This window comes from Priapulus caudatus, unplaced genomic scaffold, assembly GCF_000485595.1.
Source record: "Priapulus caudatus unplaced genomic scaffold, Priapulus_caudatus-5.0.1 Scaffold476, whole genome shotgun sequence".
Taxonomy (NCBI): domain Eukaryota; kingdom Metazoa; phylum Priapulida; class Priapulimorpha; order Priapulimorphida; family Priapulidae; genus Priapulus; species Priapulus caudatus.
This window is the reverse complement of record NW_014577537.1, coordinates 91,756-94,749: the sequence shown is the minus strand read 5'-3', so window position 1 is coordinate 94,749 and position 2,994 is coordinate 91,756. Positions and strand designations below refer to the sequence as shown.

The 2,994-nt window shown below is 47.7% G+C and overlaps 1 protein-coding gene across 1 annotated transcript in view; it reads right to left on the bottom strand.

The window, feature by feature from the left end:
* LOC106810816 (myosin-IIIb-like) overlaps positions 1 to 2,994 on the bottom strand; it is a 64,925-nt gene that overhangs the window by 49,135 nt on the left and 12,796 nt on the right. The window contains exon 4 of the mRNA XM_014814269.1: positions 714 to 889. Within this exon, the coding sequence (XP_014669755.1) occupies positions 714 to 889 (176 nt within the window). The remainder of the gene's footprint in view (positions 1 to 713; positions 890 to 2,994) is intronic.

Genomic DNA, 2,994 nt, shown 5'->3' with positions numbered 1-2,994 from the left:
AAGTTTGGTAGCGATAGGTCAATTAGGGGTCGAGTTATAGAGTGGAAGGGAAATTGTCTGCGGCGGCGGCGGCGCCGGCTGGGGAGACATGAAACCATAGTATCCCCACCGACTTCGTCGCGGGGGATACAATGAATGTGATCGACAATGCCATGTGACAGACAACCTATTGAAATCCCACCCCGATTCGCTTTCTCCCACGCCTGACGCTCTCACTCTCATGAGCCCACTGCACACAAGCCATATTCTCCTTAGTTCTTTTCATACCCAGTCGTCTGCAGGCAAGCCACACACATGCACGCACGCACACACACGCACGCACGCACACGCACACACGCACACCACTATTCTACTGCCTGGCTGTCTGCCACGACACACCAGCATTCTCTCTACTACTGTACTTCCCTCTGCACAGACCACAATGTCCGCAGCAGAGACATCCTGGATGATTAATATTTACGTCCATTTCAACGGCGAAGAATACCATGCGACCAGGAGTACATAATTTCTAAGATTTGAGATCATTCACTCCCGACGCAACTCACAAACGCACCTACGTGCTTCACCGTGAATCTAACCGCACGGCTTTCCGCGAGCGAAAATAATCGGCTAGCTTCGTCGATAATCCAACCATTTCTATACTCCACCTCGTCTCTCCCCCCAGTGCGCGCACACCCAACTATCGTGGCAGCTACGGCCGATCCGCTACGTACCTCCATGACGAACCATAGCTGGTCGTCCTCCTCCCGCCGCCCTCTCCTCAGGTAGATGCCGTGGAAGTCCGGTATGTTGTTGTGTCGCGACAGGTCGCGGAACACCTGGTACTCCTCCTCGACCTCCTCGACGACTGCAGGGATGTTCTCCAAGATCTTGACGGCAACGACCTCACCTTGACGAAGCAGACGAAGAGCGTGTCAGATTACGGCAGCTTTACGGTGGCCAGTGGCCGTGATCTCGCATGCATTTTCTGCCTCCATCACCCCCTCCTGTCTTGTGCTAGTGTACTCACTTATACGATGACCAGGACCGGATTTAGTCATAAGCTAAACAAGCTACAGCTTAGGGCCTCACAGTCTGAAGGAGCCTAAAGGAGCAACCCTTCCCCTATCTCTACTGGTGTCAACGTATTAGCCAGCGAGCCATGCAGCCGCGCGGCCAGTTTTGAAACTGTACGGCCAAAAAAATGTTCAGACACACACAAGTCTTGGCTGAGACACACACAAAAATTGCACTCCCAAATATGTTTTCTGCACTCCCACAATACTCATTCCTGGCTAACACCCTGACTCGTGTAGTCCCTTCACTCCCACTACAGGGCTGCTCCTCGCCTGTAGCGGGAACAAAGGGGCTACACCGGTAGAGCTACCCTTCCCTCACCCCACACAGATTTGTTATGCATCTTGGCGGTATTCTTGCAAGGTTTAATTGTTACAAAGTCTTATTCTCTGTTAACGATTGCCAAATAGGGCCGCTGCAGCTTCCCATAGCGTAGGGGCTCAGCTAAATCCGGCCCTGCAGATTACAGCAGCTTTGCGGCAGTGGCCGTGATATCGCAAGCATTTTCTGACCATGCACCTCCTGTCTTATCAAGAGCTAATAAATAGCTTATTATTTAGGTACCTCAGGAATAAATTTATTAACTATTGGTCTTATACTATGCGAACTTATACGATCCTAAACTGATCACCCTTTTCAGCTTTACATTACAAATTCTTTTGTAGTGATAGTTTGCTGGGCCTAACGTTTAAAGCTTTTATGATGGCAGTTTAAAGGGATATTTGCGAGATTCTTGCTCAGAAACGCTCAATCTGAAAAAAAGATAGCGAAATATAGTCTCACCTCACAGCGGATACTTCACTGATTACACTAACTTGAAAAACTCTAGATTATTTCATGCAGTTATAGTACGTATTGTATGCAATAATTTGCATAAAAAATTTCTACGTGTTGCAAGCGAATATTTGCACGTGCAAACTTTTTCGCGAAGCTCTTGTGTGCACGAACTGCGAGTGGAAATGGCTTGGATGCAACAAGTGTTGTCTAGTCTACTGGGCCTTATACTAGTAGACTCTACCTCGCTGCCTCCAAGTAAGTCTGACAGGGATTCCCTTGTCACACGCATTCTAAAGCTCTTCCATCAGATCTCACAACATTAAGTGACTAAAAAAATTCGTTTCGCTCTTCAATCTCGTTGCTTCTGATTGTTGTTGATGACTGGTGTATCACACATACGCACGCACGTACACACACACACACACGCACTAGCAATAGTCTATATTATGGTCTATATAGCTATTACGGTACGTAAACAGAAGCATGCATTATATAACAGCAAAAGCTGTCAGTCTTGTCTGTCAACACAGCCAGCTCATTCAGATATGCTTAGGATGGGAGGGGTGCCATCCATCCGAAATTCAGAAATGCGCTACTAATGTGATCAGGTGACCCACTTGCCTGCTTTCACAAAGACAGCTAGGTGAAAGTTCTGACCCTCAATGACCCTCCCCCCTCCCCCACATACAACCTCTAAGCACACACGTGTGCGAGAGTGGGGGCACTGCAATGAACAGTAGCATTATTCGTCTGGTAATTTTCCGATTTACAGTTGGACAAACTCACGAGCTGGCAGCATTATGAGTAGCGAAGTCGAGCGCGAGCAACATATGACCAAAAGTGCCCTGGCTTGTTTTTCCATAACAACACTACCACTGTTAGAACATACACAGCACATATGTTTCAGCGACGTGTCAGTAACTGAAAAATAAATGAAAATGCAAGGTATGACACAGAAAAGAGAAGGAAACAAGCGTGTGATAGAGAGAGGGAGCGGGAGAGAAAAAGTGGCGAGAGAAGGGAACAAGTCCGTGACAAAGAGAGGAGGGAGAGAAAATAATACTAAAGAGACAAAAGAGCTGGAACGATAGAGAAGCAGAGAGAGCGAAAGAGAGAGAGAGAGCGAGAGAGAGAGAGAGAGAGAGAAAGCGAGAGAGAGAG